General features: G+C 39.4%; 2 protein-coding genes across 4 annotated transcripts; both read left to right on the plus strand.

Annotated features, from left to right (window-relative positions):
• Positions 1–6: 6 nt before the first annotated feature.
• On the plus strand, positions 7–2,537 carry dnajc5ab (DnaJ (Hsp40) homolog, subfamily C, member 5ab). The gene is made up of 4 exons (XM_031845463.1): positions 7–158; positions 1,158–1,371; positions 1,937–2,108; positions 2,379–2,537. The coding sequence occupies exons 1-4, from the start codon at positions 52–54 to the stop codon at positions 2,474–2,476; spliced, it is 591 nt and encodes a 196-aa protein (XP_031701323.1). The 5' UTR covers positions 7–51; the 3' UTR covers positions 2,477–2,537.
• A 2,309-nt stretch (positions 2,538–4,846) lies between these two features.
• Positions 4,847–22,026, plus strand: trim101 (tripartite motif containing 101). Of its 3 annotated transcripts, none has more exons than XM_031845461.1 (14): positions 4,847–7,384; positions 8,356–9,283; positions 9,977–10,186; positions 12,761–12,942; positions 13,080–13,269; positions 14,258–14,353; positions 14,743–14,820; positions 15,305–15,460; positions 16,172–16,194; positions 16,379–16,503; positions 16,954–17,248; positions 17,279–17,543; positions 18,980–19,168; positions 19,734–19,818. In XM_031845461.1, the coding sequence occupies exons 2-13, from the start codon at positions 9,272–9,274 to the stop codon at positions 19,148–19,150; spliced, it is 1,803 nt and encodes a 600-aa protein (XP_031701321.1). In that variant the 5' UTR covers positions 4,847–7,384; positions 8,356–9,271; the 3' UTR covers positions 19,151–19,168; positions 19,734–19,818. The 3 variants fall into 3 exon arrangements, with proteins under 3 accessions (XP_031701321.1, XP_031701320.1, XP_031701322.1); XM_031845460.1 differs by having other exon boundaries at positions 8,356–8,562; positions 9,159–9,283; positions 16,954–17,543; XM_031845462.1 differs by lacking the exon at positions 18,980–19,168 and adding an exon at positions 20,752–22,026 and having other exon boundaries at positions 16,954–17,543; positions 19,734–19,863.
• Positions 22,027–23,315: the final 1,289 nt, after the last annotated feature.

Raw genomic sequence — 23,315 nt, forward strand, 5'->3', positions numbered from 1 at the left:
AGAGAGAGAGAGAGAGAGAGAGAGAGAGAGAGAGAGAGAGAGAGAGACGCCATGGAGCAGCAGAGACAGAGATCTCTCTCCACATCAGGAGATTCGCTGTACGCCGTGCTGGGACTCGATAAGACAGCAACGACAGATGACATCAAGAAATGTTACAGGTATGTGTTGATACCCACACCGAAATGTACTACAGTAATACAACAGCCCCATAATCCATCTTTGATATTGATCGTTTTAATGTAACACCACTAGAGGGAGTCAGAGGCCTCTGACTCTGCTTATATTAGAAGTTCATTTCAGTAGTTCTTTGCTCCGTATTGCTTCATTCAGCTTTTGAATCAAGCGTATTGAATTACTATATTTAAATGGTGACTTCTCAATAGGTTTTAAAGATGTAAAATGTTGATTTAATTTTTTCGACAACAGGAACTTTCCCTAGTAGGGACAAGGAACCTTTTAAAGAAACTCTGTGTTTCCACCACAGGACCCAGGGGGTAGTCCTTTCTGTAAACTATAGGAACTTTCGGGGTGGGGTTTGGAGGGATGACTGTCACTAGTATGATTTTCAGATGTGGTGAGCGCATTTCTATTGGTTTGATTACAGTAAACATCAAGTTAGTCTTTGCTCTTGGCCTCCGGAAATCATTTTTAAAATGACAGAAATAAAAAGACAGAGAGATCACGTGAGCGAGAGGTAGAAGAGAGAGAGAGAGAGAGAGAGAGAGACAGCGGGGTCCTGTGAATGGGTGAGCAGCATTCTTAATGCAACAGTCATTTTGTTTCTGTGACTGGTAACCGATATTCCTGTTTTTATTTCAATTCCAACCTCGTTAATGAAGTAATATTTCTCAACACCACGGTGAGAAGAAGTATCTAAGATGTCCATCCTCCGAACTTTGTAGTTTCACCTCGACCCACGATGTCAAGAACATCCAATTGGACGGCCCCCAATGACGTAGCCTAGTATAAGGGAAGTCGGATTCTCTTAGCACCACGGTGGTCTATTTCTTATGAAATCGACACATTTTTGACGTGATGAGTGATTTCACCGCTGTCACAATTTTTGTGTTTTTTATAAATGTTTGATAAAAGACCAGCATAACAGAGAAACCCTTGCCAACATTACCTTTCTTCTTCTTTTCTTCTTTTTTTTACAGGAAACTAGCATTGAAGTTCCACCCGGACAAGAACCCGGACAACCCAGACGCGTCTGAAAAGTTTAAGGAAATCAACAACGCCCACTCAATCCTCAGTGATACCACAAAGAAGAACATCTACGACAAATACGGTTCTCTGGGGCTCTACGTCGCAGAGCAGTTTGGAGAGGAGAACGTCAACACCTACTTTGTTCTGTCCAGCTGGTGGGCGAAGGTAGGACGGAGGCCATTTATTCTTTCTTTATGATCAACTTTAACTCAGAGGGATGTTGGCCTTCCAAGTATATTTAACTTAACATCTCTACTAAATGTTTGCTGATATGAACTCTTGACAATGTCCGTAGAATCAGGTCCGGAGTTACCCTTCCACACATAATCCTGATCGGTGTACTCTTCTTCTTTTATCAAAAATATCCTAAATTACATCCACTGTGTGTCAGTGTTGTAAAACGATGAAAATGCTCGAGGGTTAGTAAATTTATTTTTTTTATTTAATCAGGTAAAGTCCCATTGAGATTAAAAATCTCTTTTTCAAGGGAGAATACTTTGTGTTGGCACAATGTATTCCTTACTTTAACTCCAAAAAGCTTTTCACAGCACATAACCTGTATTCAGATAAGTGCATTTGGAAAAGACATTCTTCTCAATATCTGCTACTCCGGTGTATAATCAGGATTCAGTGTTAATTGTTTGCCATGTCTCCATGCTATCCTCTGCTCTGCTGAGTCCTTCATCAGGTCAGTTGTTTAACTCTTGTCTCTCTCCTCTTCATCCCACAGGCCTTGTTCGTCTTCTGCTGCCTGTCCACTGGCTGTTATTGCTGCTGTTGCCTGTGTTGCTGCTGTAACTGCTGCTGCGGTAAATGTAAACCTCGGCCGCCCATGGACCAGGAGCCCGAGTTCTACGTCTCCCCCGAGGACCTGGAGGCTCAGATGACCGCTGACGAGAGAGGTGAGGGCAGATACTGAAAGAAAACACAATACTTATCTATCATATATATCTTGTGTATAGATATATCATGTATATTTACATGATATATAGACAATGACATATGCAACACTTCATCATAATCAATATTAGGCCCAACCCTCTATGATTCAACAAAGTAAACATCAAAGTATAAAAGAAACTTACTGTGTGTGTGTGTGTGTGTGTGTGTGTGTGTGTGTGTGTGTGTGTGTGTGTGTGTGTGTGTGTGTGTGTGTGTGTGTGTGTGTCCAGATGGCGGTGAGCCCATTGTGATGCAGCCCTCCTCAGCCACAGAAACTACCCAGCTCACCTCTGATGCCCGCCAAAGCTACAGGACCGACACATACTAGTCACACATACAGCTCACACCTGGCAGTTAACCACGGTTATAGTATCAACCAATAACACACACACACCAGCAAATAATAGATAGCATCTCTCACAGTCAGCCATCACTCGGCTCAGCCCAAACGTTTACCTTTCATTCACGTTCATTTTGTAATTAATGTGAAGTGAGGAGAGAAGGAGGACAAATCAACACAAAAGTAAAAAATATATAAAAATATTCTTTTAACACTAAATCTTAGGTGATCCACCAATTTAATATGAATCCGGCCACAGATATTAAACACTTAAAATAGGCTTTGACGTCTCACAATAGCGTTTGGGGGGCAAATATATTGTGTCATTGACAGCGTGTCTACACAGGAGGCGTTTGGTTTTTAGTTTTAACTCTCTACACAGGAGTGAAACAACCCAATGTGTATTTCAATGCTGTAAGTCTATTTTCTTCCGCACTACAGTGGTTGTGTGTTGGGCTCTGAGCAATGCCAAAGCATTGGCGCGACCTACACATGCAATCTGCATGACGCACATTTCGCCATCTGTCCATATCAGCTGGGCTAACCACGGACTGTCCAAGTGCAGCCCAAAGGTTATGATGCAAACTGTACGTGTGACAAACTTTGTACACAGACACACAAATCTCTTCTCAGTTTTCTGTTTTGTGCCTCCTCGTCTCCTCTGTCCTCTGTCTCCTGCCTGTAACCCTGAAATCAATCTCCCTAGATGCACAGCCGCGTCCTTTTGCGGAAGTGTTTTTGCCACCTGTGACGTATAAAAGAGGCGTGACACGCAGCTGTGCCACACATCATAATTAATTGACGCTGCTTTAAAATGACGGCTCCGAAGCACGTATGTCTCATTTCGTTAAATGCCTGTCTCCTTGTGTCCTCTCTCCTCCTTGTGTGTCTTCCTTCGCTCGCATGTCAGGTGGGAGGGACAGGGAGAGGAGGCGAGGATGTACAAACTGAGAAATGAGAAGAGCTTGTAGGAGAAACAGAATGTCTATGTCTGTTTTGGACTATATCCGACTCTTATGTGCTGTCGACACTACAAGGAATTGACGTCTCACATATTTGCCAAGTGGAAATTTATGCAATACGTTACAGGAAAGAGTTTTTTGACACGTCACACGAGTGTTTTACCCTTGATGTCTAGAACTTTAAAAAATATCTAGATTTTGTTCTTCCTATACTCAGAAACGGCTCGTGGATGAGAAACAAGCCGCCTCCCTTTAGCTCGTTAGGAAACTCTCCTAAGGCTTCTCTCTCAGCCCAAGGCTGGAAGTAGGAGTTTAAAGGACTGTGTAGCGCTGTGGCTGTTTAAATGTCCGAAGAAGTCAAAACTCCAGCAACACTTGAAGTCTATAGAACAACTTTATTGTGAGACCAAAGTGTTTCTGCTCATGGAGCCCCTCTCAGTGTGGAGAGGGCAGCTCACACTAGCATCGCGCGCGCTCACCATTGAAACAGTTTGCTCACTTGGATCTGGTTCAGCAGGTTTTGTACCTCTCCATTCTGAAGTAATTTGTCTGTTTTATAAGTTTTGCTGGGGAAAGTCAGAAGGTCTAATTAACATCCCAGAGAGATCCCTAAATTTGTTTCTATAAGTCTGGCATGCAGACACCCTGAGCAAGTCAATTTCCTCTGTCGTCCAGCACGTTTATACTGCATGATGTAAGCAGGTTTCCAGCCAGACAGAAACCGCTTCCTTGAGGAAACACCTGACTGAGCCAGCAGACAAATAGTACTGCTCAATGTTGACAGTGACGGGTGTGTTTCTCTACTCCAGGGGTCTCAAACTCATTTTCACTCTGGGCCACATCAGCATTACGGTCGCCCACAAAGGGCCGGTTGTAAATGCAACTACTCCTAACATATTGGTCAATAACAGTCTCTGTATTTGATTATTGTTTATTCAAGTGTAAAAATATTGTACATGCAGTTATATAAATTTCTGTTATTATAACTTAAATCCTTTTAATTTAGGGTTAAGAAACCCACATTACTCTATCAAAGATCAAACTATTAAAGAAAATAGCAAAGACAAATATCAAACACAAGTTATTACAATAACTTTGTTCAAAGCTTAAAATTCTTTCAAGGGTGCATTTGCACAATCCCACGTGAAGTATTTCATGTGTTTTAAAGCCACGTTTAAAGTAGTCTTCAATGTACTCACAATACATTTCCATTTCAAGTGTACAGTAACCAGCCAAAGAGCTGCTTCTATGACTGCGTGTTTAGGTATCTCATCAGTTATGACTTTCTATCTCATAATTTCGACTATGGGGATATTTTTGTTATCAAGTCTAACTTTTAATTATTTCATTTTCTATTTAATTTTTTTTAACTTTTTTTTTTTTTTTTTTTGCTGGTGGATTCGCGGGCCACATAAAATGACGTGGCGGGCCGGATTCTGCCCGCGGGCCTTGAGTTTGAGACCCCTGCTCTACTCCCTCACAGAACATCCTGCTTCTTCGAGGAGTCTGAAAAGGTCTTCTGGTAATAACTAACTCCTATTAAATCTTGAAAAAGTTATCGTATTGCTTCTCAGTAGTGGCAGTAATAATTAGTCACGTTTCTTGTTATTAACGCTACTCCATTGTAGATTTGCCACGGTCCTCTTCCTCACTTCTTCCTCACTTCTTCCTTCTTTCGTGTTTTAACGTTGATCCACTTTCTCTTCCGCACACGAAGGATTGACTTTTGAAAACTGTTTGAGCCAGTGTTATTAGTAGAGACATTACCGAGTACAATATCGTACATTAGTGACCTGTTGGTGTCATCCGGACAAACAGATACATATATACACTGATTGAGCCCACTTTTAGTGTTTTTAGTTTTCAATTTGTTTTGTTTTAATGTAACAATGCTGTACATGTCGTTTAAAGTGAATGTTTAGATTTGACGTCACTGTATTTCTTTCGAGTTGAACACTTCTTTTGTCTTCTATTTGTCTCTGTAGAATTGCTTTTCGTTGTTTTTCTTTTCTTATTTATGTTGTTAATGAAGGGAGGATATTGATATCCAAAGTCTTATTTGTTTTATGTGGCAGCAGTTTTGTAGATGAAATGATCCTCATAGCAACTGAAGAGCAGTTTACAACAAGCCGACTCATTACGTAGAGTTTCATTTTCCAGAATAACACTCACTTTCTTCTTTTGTAGCTTATCTTTATTTGTCGCACACAAGTAGCACTCCAGCTCTGCTAAAGTAGGAAATACAGCAACTTTGTGGTTGTTTGTGTCAACAGTTGGATTTTTGTTGTGATTGAACCAACCAGGCTAATTTATTCAATATATTTTCTTCGATTCCTCAAACACTTAGTTCATTATGTATTTATACATATCATGAGACGGTGCAATATGAGTTAAATAATTCTCTCCACTTCTCGTCCAAACGTCCAATCGCAAATGTCAAAGGTTTCAGGGAAAGGTTTTTAATTAGCTGCGTTTGAAGCCAAAAGAATAAGGCTAAGAGTTAACACAATAGTTATTGTGCCAGCTAAGGTAAACGCAGTTCAAAACAGGCTGCTTAAGTCAGACTTTTATTCTTTCTTCTAGTATTTAAGTTTGAAATTCAGCTAAAAAGATGTTTTAGGAACCTTTTTAAAGAGTTTTAATGAAACTTGAAGATGCTCCTTTTAAATCAGATTTCTCTTGATTAGTTGTGCGTTTCATATCATGTGTCCACTGAAATGCCACATTGTTAAAGTCACTTCTTTCCTTTTTTTGTAATTGTTCCTCTATTGACCAAACATGCAACAGTGTCTGAGTGAATGCACGGGGACGCCTGAAATACATAAACCTGGAGTCTAGAAACTTCTCGCTAAAACAATGAGAAAATACATAACAAGAACTGATTTAAGTGAATACAGCGACCAGATGATATCGAAGCATTATTTTATTTATTTTATTTTTCTTATGTTTTTATTAATCTATTAACAATTAGCTTTCTTGTCGAGGGGATGTATAGAATTTTAGATGTGAACTATTTTGACAATGACGTGGCAAAGTGACAGACCTGCTGTATATACACGCAGTGGCACAGTGCATAGAGACGTAGAGGTTTTCTGTTCTTAGCATGGACTCATGTTTGCGTCTGTCAGGCAGATGTGTGGGAACATGAAGTATATGATACACTGTTGTAAAATAAATGTTTCTGTTGCTTCAGAGCTTCTTTTCTCACTGTGTCTTTGATTTAATAATGGGAAATACTTTTGTATTATCATGAAATGTTTGAATCTGCAATTACTTTATTTCATGAAATGTATTGTTGAATGTTATCAGCATAGATAACTATTATAATTATAATTAATGGTGATTGTCTACTGTAATCACACAGAGGAAGCATGTATAAGAAGAAAAGAAGTGAGCAGAGATAACTGCCCCGCAAGGCATATTATAGGATCAAGTGAAGTCTCTCAATTTTCATCTGTAGAAAGTCACAATAATCATATTGTGAAATAAATTGATGTGATAAGTGCTTCCAAATAAAGTAAACAATTAAAACTAAATAATTATTATTTTCTATAAGGAACATTTAACTGGTTATGAAACCTCTAAGACCTACAAAAGTATAGGAGCCCATCAACGGGAATATTTTAATACCTGTGAACTGATTTACGGCACGCAGGTTCACCAGAAACTCCTTCAGCTCACACTCCAGCAGGGCCTCCGGTAGAGACAGAACCAGATCCGGTCTCGGTGCCACCTTCGACTTTTAGTTGGAGCTCCGGCACGAGGACAAGAGCTCCAGGCCCAGTAGCAGTCGCTGCCGGGAGCAGAGCTTCGCCTCGCTGCTCCACTGGGAACCAACAACAACACCAACAACACCACCATGATGCTGGAAGTCACGAGAGAATCCGGACCAAGCGGTGCCAGACAGTCAGACCCTGCTGAAGTAAAAAGAGAGGTATCAAAGGGACTCTAGTGATCAGAAACCCGAACGATTTTGTCCACAGGTACCGCCAAAATCAAAACAAAAATTAAAGTTTCTTGTTGAAACGTAAAGCAAACTGAAACTGCATGCCACATTCTCGGCTAATTATTCTGACTTTATTTTCTATACTGACATCATTATTGTTTTCTTGTTACCTAGGAACCATTTAAGGTTGAAACTACACTAAACTACCAATATAACTGTACACAGCAGATAAATCAAGGGACATCAAGTGTGTCATTGTCGCATTCACAATCCAGACCCCAGTCAGTTTTGTGGAGTTACCATGAAAAACAATCTATTTACTATGATTTTCATCATAGTACCTATGCTGTTGTCATTAGCATAGTTGTGATAATTATAGATTTTATTTATTTTAATTTTATTTCATGCATCACAAACTTATGAAGTGTGTAGTCATATCATAAAAACATAAAAACTGGATCTGAAAAGCTGATTTGAGGAATTTAAAAACGCCACATTCCTGGCCAACTATCCCAGCTATAATTCCCTGTAGATACCATAATATCCCAAAAATTATTATGTTCAAAGTAGAAAATACTGAACATAACACCTATTGTAAATACAATTATAGTATAAAATTATTAAAATGTCCTTATATCTGTGTACAGCTGCAGCTATATTATAAGCCATTTATTAAATGATTATATCGTGTTTATGAATGCTTGCTACACGTAGAGATTGACTGACTTTTCTGCAGTGGTCCCGTTAGCTTATATTAATAAAAGTGTGTCAAGATTAATTTGGTAATTATTATTATAATGAAAAGGCTACAGTTAGCACCTTTTAAGAGGACCTTGAGTGTGTGTAACCGTAGAAAGAGGACAGCCTAACATGGTCTTAATGCGTCCACATACCAGCCACTGCCTGATATGGTGTGTGTGTGTGTGTGTGTGTGTGTGTGTGTGTTGGGATTATTTCAGAGGCACTGGGCTGAAACCTGACTCCCCCCAACTCAAATCAGTCCTCTCACACTGACTGGCACATTGCTGTGGATGGTGAGGAAGCTGCAAACAAACAATCACAGCAGTCGCTACTTGTGGGGATAGAAAGAGGAATGGAGTGAGTGTTGGACGAGCGAGAGAGAGGTTGTGTGAGGAAGAGGAGGACGAGCAAGGAAGAGGTCGAAGGTGAAAAGATAGAGAGACTCCCTATCCATGACCAGGCAGATTTTGCGTCAGCGTTCGGTGTCACAGGAGCTGAACAGGAGAGATCACAAACTGACTGCTGCTTAATTTCTCTCCTCGGATTAAGATACTTTTCTTGACCTCAGCTTTCAAATATGTTTTTTGTGTGACAACATCTGTGATTTTTCTGACTATAACTGGACATGAAAAGTTTCACCAAGGCAACGAAAGCCTGACTGAACTCAAACTGTCTGAGTGAGTGAGTTGGGGGTTTCCAGAAACTGAGACAGACAACGTTGCCCTCTGTGGTTTGTACGAGCAGCAGCTTCATGCAAAACTTACCCAACATCGGAGTTTCAATTAAATGAAACTGTATACTGGGCTCTCTGAGCATGTAAACATCCAAAACATATTGACAAAATACTTGCCCTGAAGACCTGCAAGGAGATAAAGTTCAGGCTTCTTGCTCGTCCTGCAGGACTCTTTCTGTTTGCTCACAGTAGGATCTCAACTCTGCTGTGATTTTGAATACTATAACAGAGAATTTCATTGAGACACAAATACATCTCAAACAAATGATTATGTGATTGACTCTTAAGACAAGCAGAAAGGCCAGACACCGGAGGAGAAGGAGGAACGCCAACTGCCTCCAACTTTCTAATGACAAAGAGAAACTAACTGTCAACAGCCCGAACACAGCGACCGTCATCAGATGGAGAGGAAGGTGAGTAAACAGGTTGTTTTGTTTCAGCTTTGACTGTTTTGTCAATGCTGCTGTGTTTTGTTTCTCTCTTTAAATTTGTCCTGTCCAGTTTTCTTGTGTTAACTGTCTACTTTATTGCATTTCCGTTGCCTTTTAAAAAAAAACTTAGTGTCATACTGGGGAATTTGCATGCTTTCCCCCAAAGCATTTTTGAGTAAGTTTTCAGGGATAACATTTTAGATTTATTGATACGCTTACTTCTACAGGCATAGCTTTTATGGAAAGTATCAAACAAGGTGATACAGAATATATAGTACGTGTTACTGTCAGACAGTGTGGAAAAAGAGGATTTATCCACACTTAAAGCTACTGAAGGGATAACAAAATATGGAAACTTAATGTTGAAGGACAAGCAAACGTGAACATTGTGGAAAAAAATATCGTGAATTTGGTAACTCCAATGATTAATCTACATACCTCAAACAAATCTCAAGTTGCAAGGTGGTTTTCATAGAAATGAACCAAAACAAATGTCTGCCTGGGAGAAAATTTAAGAAAAAGTATATTTATTTTAAACTACGGTCAGCACTGACTGAAGTTTATACATATTTATAATAATTGTCACCAGTGCAGTCCCTCACAAACAAACACACATACTTGCTGGCTGACAGCAGCAGAACAGTGCGTTCATTCAATCAGTTCTGGTGCCGACAGGAGGAGGTGAAGTTCGGCGGAGCAGCCATGTCTCTGCCGGCGGAGCTGAGCTGCCTGCAGGGCAGCGGGGGAGCAGAGGGTGAGGCGGTGCTGGCAACGTTGGAGAAACAGCTGATCTGTCCCATCTGTCTGGAGCTCTTCAGCAAACCGGTGGTCATCCTGCCCTGCCAGCACAACCTCTGCAGGAAGTGTGCCAATGAGCTGTACCAGGTCTGTGAGACGGTGTGTGTGTGTGTGTGTGTGTAGTTTGTACTGTGTGTTTCTGTATATAAAATCCCTGTATGTCCACACAGTTCTGTACATGTATGTACTGTATGTGCTGAAACACACTTATCTTTCATCACATACCCTTTATACTATGGGAGAGCCTTGTTCACAACACTCACACACACATACTCAAATAAAGCCTGTGTCAGATTTGTGTGTGTGTGTTTGGGTTCAGTGGATTATCAGTGTCTAAAATGGGATGTGTGGAGGTATAACTGATTCGCTCATGTATGTGAAAATCCCCTGCCGTGAGCTATATTTACTGCTATTGTTCAGACCGCGTGCGTGTTTTGCTAACATGTTGAGATCCATTTTGCAGCAGCGTTGGGTAACTAAGAATGTTACTAAGTTTATGAACTCAAGAACTCTACTTAAAGGTGCAATGTGTAAGATCTGGCCATAGTTTTTGGTTTAAAACATTAAAAGACAATACTAACATTATCCACAGAATGTGAAGAGGTTGCAGTGTTGACGTTGTGTCAGAGATGTCTATATATTGTTTTGCAGAAACATCTGCTGAAATGAGTACGCTAACCAGCTCGCCCCGCCCCGTCCTGTCTTGTAACACTTGTAAACAAGAACACGAGTCATTCCCTTGTTGAGCAAGCAAAGCAAAGTATTGGCCAAACATTTAGACCTCATGATGGTGTCAGAATGCGTGAACCCAGTTCATGGAAATCCATCCAACAGTTGTTGAGACATTTCACGAAAAAAACAAAATCAGATGTCCTGCACTATTTATAATACCTGACGTCGGTAGTTTTATTACTATTTCCCAGTAGGAGTCACATGCACACCCAAGCACACTTTACATGTGTGTTAACTTGCATGTACACGTTTCTTCATGTGTGTGGTATGTAAAACTTGATACTGTGTACTCCTCCCTGACTGACATGCTCATGTTTGACTCTGAGAAGTCTGTCCTGCAAAAAACACTCAGACAAACAAACACACTGATACATGCAACCGAAAGATTAAGATATCACCTAAACCTCCCCATCACCTGACCACATACTACAGCACAGCTCAGCCTGCCATCAACAGCTTCTTCTAACAGCTCATCTTCCCACTTTCCCAAACTTTTAATATTATTAGTGATTATTGTTATATACTGCTGGGAAGTACTGGGGGAAGAAATCTGATCATTTTTAAGGGCGGACACCGCAGGTGAATAGGGTAACATTTTTAGATCTCGCAATAAAACTTCCAGCTGACATCTTACATTAAGGCTATTCATTTTTATATTTTAGGTTTTCTGAAATTGTATGTTTAAGTTTGTAAATGAGGCAAATAAAATATGTGCTTGTTTGCATACATTTCCAAAACAGAAATCTGAACATTGGATAAAGCCAGGTTCAAAAACATTGTTTCACTTTGTCGACATATTATAGTCAAACATTTTTACTGAGATGATTGTGGAACTCTTTGTATTGTTTATAAAGCAGGAAATTTAATTTGAGGAGTTTCTATGAAGATTTTGATTATTTTTCTTTGATTGTGAAATCGTGTCAATATAGAAAACGATATAAATTCTAGCCGGCCGTAAACACATTGTAAACCATCTCTCTGCCTCTCTGAGTGCTCAGTGTTTGTCTCTCTACCAGCTGATCCCTCCGCCAGGCCCAGCAGCAGCTGAAGCTTAGTAAAGGTCACTATTTCAGGACGCATTACACCTCTAACCTTCCCTCCTCCTTTCTGCTCATCTGTCCTTTTCTTCACTCGTCTATCGGTCTTCCCCCTAATTCTCAATTCCCTAATTGGTTTCAACTTTGGCTCAGTTTTCTCTTGTGATCTCTTATTTTTTGTTTCTGTCTTTAACTGTTGAACTATCGACCCATATTTCTGTCTTTTTGTAGGTAAACTGCTGTAAACTGAAACTTACTTTTTGGTTCTGTCTCTCCAGCTCTCATCAACCTCGTCAGCTCATCAACTTACTGAGACTAAACAGCAGACGCAGTTAGAGACTAGCTGGTGAACTTAGCAAAGTATTGAGCAGCTATAAAGACAGATAATTCCCTCAGGGGTTGATAGAGACCAAATACAGAGCAAACTAAAAAGCATGATCCTGGTGCTCAGTGTCTGCTGCTTCTATCCATATATATTTTTATTATTATTTATTAATATATTTTAAATCTCCTGCGGCCCACTTGTGGGTCCCGACCCAGACTTTGCTAATGACTGATCTAGAGACTGATCTAGGGAGAGTAAACATAAGCTACTCTATGAGTGTCGTGTGAGTGTGCAGCCCTCTGAACCGCACTGTGTTTTCATGCTGGATGATGAACAGGGGGTTTTGTATCTACCCAGTAACCCGTCCTGAACCAGCTCTGACTTCACCCAGGGAGACATTTGGAAGGCTGAGACTAAAACTGCTGCTCATTATTGAAATCCCAGCATGCGGCTGTGCTGTGAGACAACACACTCCAACTGTTGGGTGTTGACAAGCAGTCGTGGAGGGTTGAAGATCCTTCCTATATGAATAATTACAACATCTTGACGTTGTTTATTTCTGTGCAGCCCTCTTTGTTCCAGGCTCGTACCACCATGCAGGTGAACAGTGGCCGTTTCCACTGTCCGTCCTGCAGACATGAAGTTGTGCTGGATCGCCACGGAGTCTACAGCCTGCAACGAAACCTGCTGGTGGAGAACATCATCGATGTCTACAAACAGCAAGTCAGCAACAACAGCAAAGCTGCAAGGTGAAAAGAGACGACTATAAGAGAATTACGATATAGAATATGCCTCCATAACATAAATACAGGTGTTTGAAGACGTGGTGTTTTTCTCTCTCTCTCTCTCTCTCTCTCGCTCTCTCTCTCTCTCTCTCTCTCTCTAGCCCCCTCCCTCCTCCTCCACGTCCTCATCCTCCACTTCCTGGTCAGGTGACATGTTCGGACCATGAGGGTGAGAAGGTGAACATTTACTGTCTCACCTGTCAGGTTCCTACATGTTCTCTCTGCAAAGTGTTCGGAGCTCATCAGTCCTGTCAGGTGGCTCCTCTGACAGACATCTATCAGCAGAAGAAGGTATATAACATTCTTCTATAATGGTGTGTGACAATTATACCAATGGTTTTTTTTCATGTTTTGAAAGCTTTATACATATTACGTCTATTCTATCTACATCTATCCTTCTGCTATTCCTTCTATGAAAATCTGCTTATTTCTATTTTATGCTACTTTATACTTCTCCTCCACTACATCGCAGAGGTAAATATTGTACTTTTTACTCCACTACATGTATCTGACAGCTTTAGTTATTTTTCAGATTACAGTTTTTCATCCACTTCCTGTCCAGTGAAAACCACGTATCTCCAGATGTGCTGATGTTGTTTGTGATAAACTGAAGGATGAAATGTTCCTTTATGTGTTAAGAAAATGCACTTACTTTCTTAAACTAGATAAGTTACTTAAAAAGCCTCTTGGGTCAGCTGAAAGAAGCATCATCACATTACTGTGTTCGAGAAAAGTTGACTTTTTAGAGATATGTGTTTCGCACAGGACAGCGACTCTAAAAACATGATGAATTTATAGAATATGATTTATTGCCGTAGATTAAAGTACCCAACAGTATATACAGGAGTTAAAAACAACAGTCAAATGCAACATATACATTCTTGCAGCAGTAATATTAATCTAGAAACATCATATATAATAGTAAAACACTGACAGGGAACATTTTACTGCACAATCAATACTTAAGTATAAATTCTGTTAGTACTTACATACCTTTGATTTAGTGAAGTTTTGAATGCAGTACATTTACTTGTAGCTGAGTATTTTCACAGCGTATAAGTACTTTTACTTCAGTAAAGGATCTGAATACTACAGCTGCAACACTGCACCTCTTAGTGGTGATTCAACACAACAGTGATTAATTAAAGCGTCCAACATCTCTCATTATCACTGAAGAGTAACCAGTACAGTATTTAGAACAGTGAATGAATGAACAAGAGAGAATAATACCTAATAATCATAAGTCTTAATAACAACTTAATGTCCTTTTGTTTGTCAGGATGAGCTGAGTGAAGGAGTCAGTTCTTTGGTGGCAGTCAACGACAAAGTCCAGGCATTGATCAATGAGCTGGAGGAGACTTGCAAAAACATAGAGGTGTGTTTGTGTGTGTATGTGTGTGTGTGTGTCCAGGTGGATTATTCTCCCACTGAAAATAGTCCCCAACAAATGCACTATTCCTCTTGTTGACGCAAAGTAAAAATAGCAAATCTGCAAGTTTTGGCATTTAATTTATCTCAAATTGAATAAGTGTCATCTCTACGACCTGTAAACAGGAGGTATCATTCTGTGTGTGTGTGTGTGTGTGTGTGTGTGTGAAGGCTAGCCCATACAGTATTTACTACCTGTATGTAGCAGTAACAGTTTTTTGAATATGCTTACTCATTTTACAGTCTCATGCATTGAGTTTCTAGTTCTAGTAAAGTGTGAAAGCACTGAACAGAAAAGCTTGTTTTGTGCACTCACCTTCATTCCTCTCTCTGCAGGAGAACTGTAAGACTCAGAAACAAAGTGTGTGTGAGAAGTTCAATCGTGTGTTTTCGATCCTGAAGGAGAGACAAAAGGTCAGATGTTTTCCTGTTCTCAGCACGTTTTACACATTTATTATTATTATCTCATTTACTGTATTTCTCTGAGGGAAATATTCTATTTTTGGAGTACATTTATCTGACTGCTTTAGTTACTAGTTACTTTTCACCATAAAAAACAGACAGTATAATGTAGTGCTATACTCTTAATCTATCCATTGATGAACTACAACATTAAAATGCTCTTACATAAATTCATTAGTGGTTAAAACAGAATAATATAATGTATATATAACTAACTACATGTCAATATATGAATGGACCTATATTTTACTTTATAATATTGTTGTATTAGTATATTGAGTATTTTGAAAATTGTAATGTTAATATATGAAATACATGTCAGTACATTGTGTATATTCAAGGTCTATGTCAGCAGTAAAAGTCATAGCAGCAGTAACGGGTCTCATAGTTGTAGTGGTTTATTATTGTCTTCATCATCATCATCATCACGCTAAAGGTGATGACGCAGCGTATCAGCTCTGAGCAGGAAGAGAAGATAGGCCACGCCCAGGCGTCGGTGCGATGCTATGGAGACAGCGTGGAAGCCAACAGCAAACTGGTGGAGAGAGCAGTGAGCAGCATGGAGGAGCCGGACATGGCTGCTTTTGTTCAGGTGTGTGTGTGTGTGTGTGTGTGTGTGTGTGTGTGTGTGTGTGTGCAAAATATTTTGAACAACATTTCCATTAAATTGTTTGAACAGATGCTCTTTGGAATTAGGAAGAAATTTACGCTGTATAAAGGCGACGGTACAAACCTGAAGTGCAAACATTATTGTCTCGTAAAAAAATACGACAGGTACTACAGGTACTATTAGCTGTAGAACCATACAGTTTGGTTGGTCTCCCTTTGTTTTGTTTTTATTTAGGCCTATTTATTTCTCAGGGGCAGTGCGTATCAATAAACATTACTTTTTAAATTTGCCAGAATAGCCAGGAGGTTATTTTTCTTCAAGTAAAAGTAAAACATAGACATACAGTACATAAGCAGGACACAGACATGGCCAACAGTAAAGCAAAAACAAACAATTACAGATATGAGAAGTCCATTTAATATGTTACTGCCCATTACTAGAGGTGGAAGAAGTACTCACATCTGTTACTGAGGTAAAAGTAGCATTACTACAATAATACTGACAAGTAACTTATAGTAGCAAGTTTGAGAAATGTTCAGATTTTTGTTTGTGCATCTTGTGCTGAATTGAGTTGATGTCTGAACAATTACAGTATGTAGATAATAAAAACTGCAAGATAATAGACATAATAATTGTTTGTCTCCAGAATCTCTAAAATAACTCCTTATCATTTTTCTCATTTCCTCCTTTCAGAATTCAAGAGAGCTGATCACAAAGTGAGTATTGTGACGAGATATGTTATGTTTTGTTGCCTACTGGATGGTTTTGATACAGCTCTTTCTTTTCTAAAGTAAATCATTTGTTTGATTTTTTGTATTCTTTTCTGTTTCCTTTTCTTTCGTCCACTCTTTACTCCCCATTCCTTGTTTTTCGTCTACTCCCCCCTCTGCCTCTCCTCAGAGTGATAACAGCGACCGGCTCCTGTCCAGCTGAGACACCGAAACCAGGTTATGAGAGTTTGAGCCACTACAGATTCAACTTCAGCAAAGAAGAGACGGCTCTGAAGAGCATAGACTTCCTCAAAGGTAGGAAGAGGGACTGCCTGGGAAACCACTTTGAAACTTTATCTTCATAAGACACCATTTATTTTGCATGGGAGACCTTTCAGTTGCACCTGTTGCACCAACAAAAGACATTTCTGTCCACTTTGTGAAAGTCCTCTTCTGAAGCATCATAAATACTGACTGCAACAATATCATGTAAAAGTAAACTTTATTTGGACATTTAGAGAGCAGTTCCTCTTTACGGAGTATGCCATGTTGTGTCTCAAGACACTCTCAAGATAATATTGACATTATTCAGGTATGACAGCATCTCTTTGAGACCTGTTGATGTTATTGTAATTCATTAAATTTATAGGTAAAGATCAATAAAACCTCATATTTAACTAATACACTTTTAATTAGATAACACTTTTAAATGTATCATATGCAAGCGCACATTCAGTCTCAACAGCTATTGTTTTCTCTCGGCAGTTGTGCAAAATGTTCCTGAAGAACCAGAGGTGGAAAAGGAGCCTGAAGAACTAAAAGAGCCCTCTGTCCAGATCGTAGAACCAAAACACCATCAGGAAATCTCCCCACAGAACCCAGAATCTGTTAAAGAGCTAATCCCAACACTGACATCCCCACCAGTGAAACCAGCTGCACCAACATCAGCCCCAGTCCCACCAGTGAAACCAGCTGCACCAACATCAGTCCCAGTCCCACCAGTGAAACCAGCTGCACCAACATCAGCCCCAGTCCCACCAGTGAAACCAGCTGCACCAACATCAGCCCCAGTCCCACCAGCTGCACCAACATCAGCCCCAGTCCCACCAGTGAAACCAGCTGCACCAACATCAGCCCCAGTCCCACCAGCTCCAGGTCTGGTGAGGGACTCTGTGGAGCCGGCAGGGGCGGTTCTGCAGCCGGAGACCGAGGACCCGGACTTACATGACAGAGAATCTGGTCTTATGAAGAACAAAACAGCGGAGAGAAACGAGCCAGCAGAGCGATGTGCAGCTCCTGATCCTGTTAAAGAGGGAAACGTCTGTGAAGAGCAGGAGGGAATGAGCACACAACAGGTACTTTCAGCTCATCCTTTTATTTCTCATGCCATTTAAAGGAACCCTGAGCCTGTTAACTACAATATGTGTACACTTCAAATGTGAAAAATTATTAATTTGATCAAATATAACTCTCGATGGATGTCCTACTTTTTTTATTTTTTCAGTTGGGTCTAAAATCATCACCTCTGGAAGTCATTTATACTGTGAATCACAGCTGATAGTTGAGTTTGAAGATTTGTTAATGACTTGATCGTACATCTCTCGTCTGTTAAAAGCTCAGGATGTTTTGAAATCTCTGAGAGTTCATTGAAATGAACTGAAACCAAAAGCTGCACAAAAGGATTAAAATCAATCTATAACATATAATATAGACTTTGGAAAACAGGTCAGTTGTTGCTACTGGGCTTTAAAGAAAATGTGAAAATCTTCCGTATGGCTTTTTAACCGTCTTCCTTCACATATCAGTGTGAGACAGTAAGTGATGCAGGTGATTGGACGACACAGAGTGCGACAGAGGACAAACATTGAACGCGCAGTCCAAGTCGTGTCTGATCCCCAAATACAACCACAATCTCCACAGAGTTTGGTAACACAGACTCAGACCCAAGAACAGAGCACGTCTCACCCCAACCAACATCCACCTGGACCACAACAGCTCCCACTTTCCACTGAGCTTCATTCTCAGCCACACTCTCCTCTCCCTTGACTCCCACACCAGTCAGAAACCCAACCTCTGTCTCATCTTCAGTCTCAACCCCAGAAGGTACCTGTTGAGCTGGGCAGTGCTAATACACCTGTTCCCCATGTATGACTAACTAGGTCGACAGCAGGAGAAGGGGAGGATAAGGAAGAGGAGGAGGAGGACGTGCAGGGCTGGGTGTGCTTACCCGGGGCTGTGGAGAAAAGCTTCATCCTTGTAGAGGGCGGTTTCGATCTTGGCGTCGGTGTGTCTGATAATATTGATAGCCCGTCGTCTGTACCACCGCAGCAGGCTCGTTTAGGGTCAGAGAGAGGAAGCTCAGTGATGGACAAACACGACTTTGATGTCAGTGATAGGAAGGTAGAGGAAGCAGAAGAGAAAGAGCAATGTGATGAGGATAATTTAGATGTAAAATGTGCGTCAGGGCTGAAAGATAAGGGGTTGGGTGAGGCTGAGACAATGAATGAAGAGCTGGGAGAAGGAAGCGTGTGGTCTGATGAAAGGAAAGAAAAAACGGATGCTTTATCAATAAGGGAGGATAGCTCTGAACCACAAAATGTCAGCTTGGATGCAGGAGATCACGGTGTGGAGGCCACAGATAGCTCGGTACAGGGAGACGGTGACACTGAGATTAAGGCCGTTAGTTCAGAGTTTGCAGAGAAGAAAGAGGAGGAAGGAGAGGAACAGCGAGCAGCCTGAAGACTTGAAGAGTGAAAGTGGAGAGAAAATAACCTCCCCTGTCTCTCTCCAGGTCAGTGTCGGCTGGTTTTACCTTCATCATCGTCATCATCAACCGGGCTATTGCACTCTTCACCCACCTGCTCCTGTGGCCACATCTCCACATTGTCTTCTTCTTCTTCTCCCTTCTTTTGGATTGTCTTGCTGTTCATGTTCTACAGAGTCACTTTTGCAACTTGGCTGAAATTGCTTCACAACTTAGGTCTCTGTCTTGTTCTTATGTTGGGAATTGAAGGGAAAAGAGGAAGGAGGAAGGGGAAATGAAAAGTTCTATATATTACAAATAAATTAGAATGAAGAAAGAGGAAAAGCAGCAAATCTTGGCATTTGAGAAGTGAAATGTTTTTACATGAAAAATGATAAAACAAACATCAAAATAGTTGCCTATTAATATTCTTTATTTCCCTTTAATTTGTGAAACTAAAGCTGCCAGATAAATGTAGTGAAGTAAAAAGTACAATATCTCCCTCTGAATTATGTCAAAGTAGAAGTATGAAATGAGAAGAAAATACTCAACTAAGTACTTAAGTACCAGTAGTAGTAAAAGTAGTTAGTTATATTACACCACTGGATACAGTTATGAGTCCTCTTTCCTTCCTCCTTCCTTCTCCACATTACAGTCTTTTTGTTGCAGCATCATCTCTCCATCTCTCTCTCGTCTCCTCACTTTGCTCACTTCTCTTGTTCCTCCTGTATGTATGTCATCTGTTACCTCCTCCTTCATCCACCGCTTTCTCTCTGTTGCCCATCCCTCCGTCTTCCTCCAGGCTGTCATTCTGCTCTTCTACCTGTTGGCCTTCCTGGTCTTCCTGCAGAAGGTGTGGGCTTACATCGGCTGCTTCATTTGCACATAACACCAGCGGGAGACACAGCCATCCTCACTGCTGCACAGCTCAGGTATGTATCTTAATCTGCAATGTAACTAAAGCTGTCAGACAAATGTAGTGGAATAAAAAGTACAATATTTCAATAGATCGCTCTAATAAATGTATATCTATCTATCCATCTATCCATCCATGTTTCTACTCTTGCCTCTGCTGGCACCTTGTGGTAGAAATATGTAGTTACATTAAGTCATGAAAGAGTATATTTCTATTTTAAATCAAATATAAAAATGACAATGACGTATTGACTATCTCACTTTAAACTATAACTATATTGTATTTTGTTTATATATATATATTCATGATGTTTTTATGCTCCAGCAACACTGACATCACACATTGCACCCCTCTGCTTAATGCTGTGTGATAAGAATTGTTAGTATGGTTGTGGAAATTTCATAAATATGCATTGAAGTGCTTCTTTTGACTGCATCTTTACATGTTGTGTATTTAATGTGAAGTGTAATGCATGATAATTTAAAATATCTGAAAATATTGTTTCGTCAACAAGTGTTTTTCTGCCATTGTCAAAGTGTAAATGTCAATTTGGAGCAAAAACTCCTCATATAGTTAATTCTCGATACTCAAGCACTGTCTACTGTAGTACAAAACTGAGGTATCTGTACTTTACTTGAACATATCCAATGCATGCTACTTCCCAATTATACTTAAACTACTAATATACTCATTTAACATTTTCAATGCAGGACTTTTACTTGTATTTTCACAGTGTGGTATTAGTACATTTATTAGTACAAGTTATTAGTGCATTTACATTTAGTTAATTAAGTAAAGGATCTGAATACTTCCTCCACCAACAAACGTGTTGTTTTTATGTTGACTGTTTCTATGTGATACTGAGTCTTCATATAAAGTCTTCTGCTGTCCCCCTTTGCTCCAGATGGAGACTGAGACAAGGAGTCCTGCTCAGACAAGTCCTCCTCATTCCTCGTCTTCCTCGTCTTTTAAACTTAGCGAAGCTCCTCGTCGACCCAGGTACTGCTTCTCCTGGCTAAACTCCCCCCACAAGTGGAAGTAGAGGACAGAGAGAAGCGTTTCGGAGATGATGCTTTGCTGACGAGATAAAGAAAGAAAGATTCACTCCAGAGTCAGTTTCATCAGCTCAGTATTGTAACAGCTTTTGTTGTGGTACAGCTAGTAGGCAGTGATGGAATGTAACTAAGTACATTAACTCAAGTACTTTACTTTAGTACAATTTTGACTTACTTGTACTTTACTTGAGTACTTCCATTTTATAATACTTCATACTTCTACACCAGTCAGAAGTAAATGTTGTACTTTTTATTCCACTACATTTATCTGACAGTTTTGTTACTAGCTACTCTTTACATAAAAACATTTCAAATGGTGTAGTACTATACTACTAATAGTATACAAAGTATCTAAATGTGTCTCCATGTGGAAGAACCAAAACATAAAATGCTCCTACATGTATTCACAAGTGATTCAAATATAATAATCTCGTATAATATAACACTGTGAAAGGAGCCATTCTGCATAATGAGTATTCTTTTGATACTTGAAATATATTTTTCTGATAATACTTGTGTAATTTTACTGAGGTAACATTCGGAATGCAGGACTTTTACTTGTAATGGAGAATTATTAGTTTGTGGTATTAATACTTTTATTCAAGAGAAGGATCTGAGTACTTTTTCCATCACAGCTATGAGTAGCAGTTGTATTAATTGGGAAAATATGACCTGTTTTTGCAAATGAAGAAGCACTAGTAGTATTATTAGCCCAGATAGTTGCAGTAGAAGAGGAAGTGTGACTTTTAGTAGCTATAGCAGCCAGAACTAGTCCTATAGCAGGATGTTCACTCTATCAGTCTGTTACTGTACAGCCTCAGGATATGAACACAAATGATGCAATACCTTTTACTGCATTTTAGTATTCTATCTAATGAAACAGTTGAACTCTTAAATATTTAAAGTCTCATGCTGTGGCAGATTTTGGTAACTTGAGAGGTTTTCACAGCATTTTACAGGTGATATAAGTAGTTGTAGCAGTTGTTAACCAGTTTGAGCCACACTCATGTGATTCAATGTGGTTTGGTATCAAAAACATTTATGATTGTTTTATGCAGCTGCAGTGGCGTTTTATGTGTTAGTGAGTGTGTCTGAGCACTTTGTTTTTGAGTGTTTTGTGTATGTGAGCTGGTGTAAAATGCAGGACAGAGTGGTTCAGGTGAGGTATTGGTTCTGTTTGATACATGCATAGATGAAATAAATCACTTTTATGCACTTGAAGTGTTTTGTGTGTTTCTGTATAGAGGAGGCTTTGGATAAATACACAATAAATAGTTAGTTTACAGCTCTTGTCAAATAATTTGGTTTGGGACACAAACCAAACTATTTGTGTGACGTCCTTTGATTACCCCGGAAAAGAAATTCTCACAACTCCAATATCTGTAACGTAAGTAGTGCAGAACTTCCTGTCTGGAGGACACGCCTTTAAAATAAAAGCACGAAAACGAAGATCACGTTTACTTACTAAACATTCAGGTCAATGCACACTTCAAGATAAACATTCAAACATATTTTTTTTTTACTGCCAAGTTTAAAGTTCAATATATAATCACTCCATATACAAAGTATTGTTTCCCAGGTACTCTAAAAACAATCTTCCAACCATTAATCATAATAATTACATTAATTATAAGCTCCCTAATTATTCAATGAAATACAAGGCAGCAAAACGTCTTGGCATATATTTTATAATAAATCAGAATAGCATTAAATATGAGTAAGTGTATGCTCATTATTTTCTGTGAACAGTGTTGCAATTTTGTCCCACATTCACCTAAAACTATAATAGCTCAGTATATTATGATGAAAACATTGTTTTGCCCAACATCATGTTCAGTATACAATGCCACAATAAGGTTAACAGTATGGATCATGAAATATAAACAGGTTAACAGTAAAGATTGGTTGGATTGCATATAGAAATGCATATACCTGTTGGTACAATATTTCATCTGATAGAATCTTAACCAAAACAAGGTAAATTGATCACATTACCCCACCGCAATGGCTACCTGTATATTTAAGAATTGATTTTAAAGGTCTTTTACTAGTTCATAAAGCTGCAAATTAGCTCGCTACTCCCTAAATCAGAGATTTTCTTTCATTTTATGTTGCAGCCAGATCACAAAGGTCCTCCCCATGCTTTTCTTTTAAATGCTCCTTTACGTGCCCTTTGTTTCTATGCCCCTAAACTGTGGAACTAACTACCTCTGGCTATTAAAATGGCGAACTCTATTAATGTGGAGTAATGTTATAGCCTTAGTTTTTAAGCTTTGCTTTTAACATTATTTTTTTATCCCTGGTGTATATTATAATATCTTTTCACCCATTGACTTTTATTTGTTGATTTTGAACATTTGATTTGTTTGATTGGATTTTCAACTTTTAGCATTAAGTTTTGTAAAAAAAATTA

Source organism: Anarrhichthys ocellatus, unplaced genomic scaffold (genome assembly GCF_004355925.1).
Source record: "Anarrhichthys ocellatus isolate YVR2014 unplaced genomic scaffold, GSC_Weel_1.0 scaffold5, whole genome shotgun sequence".
Classification (NCBI taxonomy): Eukaryota; Metazoa; Chordata; class Actinopteri; order Perciformes; family Anarhichadidae; genus Anarrhichthys; species Anarrhichthys ocellatus.

What these genes read in the sequence shown, in the direction of transcription:
- trim101 (XM_031845460.1), top strand. An exon ending in TCAAGAGAGCTGATCACAAA is followed by an intron (nt 16,195 to 16,378) that starts GTGAGTATTGTG and finishes GCCTCTCCTCAG; the next exon opens with AGTGATAACAGCGACCGGCT. An exon ending in AGGGAATGAGCACACAACAG is followed by an intron (nt 17,544 to 18,979) that starts GTACTTTCAGCT and finishes GTCTCTCTCCAG; the next exon opens with GTCAGTGTCGGCTGGTTTTA.
- dnajc5ab (XM_031845463.1), top strand. Translation starts at nt 52, where the DNA reads ATGGAGCAGCAGAGACAGAGATCTCTCTCCACATCAGGAGATTCGCTG. An exon ending in TGTCCAGCTGGTGGGCGAAG is followed by an intron (nt 1,372 to 1,936) that starts GTAGGACGGAGG and finishes TTCATCCCACAG; the next exon opens with GCCTTGTTCGTCTTCTGCTG. An exon ending in GATGACCGCTGACGAGAGAG is followed by an intron (nt 2,109 to 2,378) that starts GTGAGGGCAGAT and finishes GTGTGTGTCCAG; the next exon opens with ATGGCGGTGAGCCCATTGTG.